This window comes from Limulus polyphemus, unplaced genomic scaffold (assembly GCF_000517525.1).
Source record: "Limulus polyphemus unplaced genomic scaffold, Limulus_polyphemus-2.1.2 Scaffold3210, whole genome shotgun sequence".
In the NCBI taxonomy this organism is placed as follows: Eukaryota; Metazoa; Arthropoda; class Merostomata; order Xiphosura; family Limulidae; genus Limulus; species Limulus polyphemus.
In genome coordinates, this window is record NW_013668820.1 from 62,642 (window position 1) to 64,316 (window position 1,675).

General features: G+C 29.7%; 1 protein-coding gene across 18 annotated transcripts in view; it reads left to right on the top strand.

Moving 5' to 3' along the window:
- The window catches only part of LOC106468903 (calcium-dependent secretion activator-like), a 118,396-nt gene that overhangs the window by 58,085 nt on the left and 58,636 nt on the right, over positions 1-1,675 (top strand). For all 18 annotated transcript variants that reach the window (XM_022397273.1, XM_022397274.1, XM_022397275.1 and 15 more), the window contains one exon: positions 1,396-1,459. In XM_022397273.1, coding sequence (XP_022252981.1) covers positions 1,396-1,459 — 64 coding nt within the window. The remainder of the gene's footprint in view (positions 1-1,395; positions 1,460-1,675) is intronic.

Genomic DNA, 1,675 nt, shown 5'->3' on the forward strand with positions numbered 1-1,675 from the left:
AGACCTGTATTCAATATTTCTGTAGATAAAATCTAAAATCCTAATTACTCTACCACTAGCGACAGCTCACTGATTGGATGGCTTTAGAGACTGATCAACTATTATACCAAGATCCCTTTCTTTCATAACACTGTTAAGGTTATTCCCTTCAAAATTATACTTATAATTAAAATTATAATAACCCACATGCATTATCTTGCATTTATTATAATTAAAACCCATTTGCCATTTATTTGCCCAACTCGCTAAATCATCTAAATCATTTTGTAAATCAGCAGCATCCTATTCACAGCTAGCAACACCCAAGACCTTAACATCATCTGCAAATGTAAGTAATTTATTGATCATTCTTTCATCTATTTCACTGATGTAAATCAAGAAAGACAAAGGTCCTAAGACTGAGCCCTAAGGTACCCCACTTATGACATTAATCCAGTTTGAGTGAACTCCATTTGTAACAAAGCTCTGCTTTCTTCCATCCAACCACTCTTCTATCCAATTTGCTAACTTATCCCCCACACCTATAGAGATAATTTTTGTACAAGCCTTTTATGTGGCACCTTGTCAAATGCTTTCCAAAAATCCAGTTGCACCAAATCTGCACTTTTACCCTCATCTACATAAGTAGTAAACTTTTCAAAGAATGTCAGAATATTTGTAAGGGAAGATTTTCCCTTAGTGAAACCATGTTGACTATCCAATAAAATTTTAAGATTTGTGGCAAATTTTTTCTTTTTACAATAATGTTCACATTTGATGAAATCTAAGTTTGTCAGAATGATGATAATTTAGAATTATGATTAACTTTATTTTCATTATTTATTATTCAAGCTGTAGTATTGATTTTGTGTTACCAAAGTGATATTATTAAAATACATTTACACTTAATGCAAAAACTTGCTTAGGCTTTGATAATTGTTTTCCCAATCTTAGAAATATTGACATTTTGTAGGAACAGTATTTCTGAAGACATTTTATTTTTGGTAAAAAAAAATTAGCAGTTGGAAAATATATTATTCAGACTCATTAATAGAATATGCAAAGGGTACAAGCCAATGATAAGTATTCACTATATAGGCAACTCTAATTATTCATGAGATATGCTACAAACACGCACACATCCAGATCTTGATAAACGTATATAAATAAAAAAGTTTCTGGAGTGTGAATGCTGTAAATTCATGTCAGTTTTGTACATGTATTAAATCAAACTAGAATCTCCTCAGAATAGAATGTCAGTTTCATATGCATATTACCTAAAATTTAGCATCATCTTGCAATGAACTGTCAGTTTTATATGTTACCATTTATAATAGAAATTCAAGTTTTTGTACTTGTAGAAATGGTGTGTAGGTTAATTTCTCAGTCACTTAATTTTCCAACTATTTTATGTAGGTACTGTTTTCCATTTGGAAGGCCTGAAGGCTCTCTCAAAGCTACTTTGTCACTTCTGGAAAGGGTATGTAAATTTTTTGACAAGCAGCTACTTTTTCAAACTATAAATTTTAATGTATGTATTCATAATTTATACATATCTAAATAGATTTGAAATGCACTTTATTATTACTCTAAACACCTTTTGTCTAGTACTATATACAAAACTGTTGAAAATCAGACTTAAAGTTAGTTTTGTTTTTACTTTATTCAAAATAAATGTTAATAATATATATATATA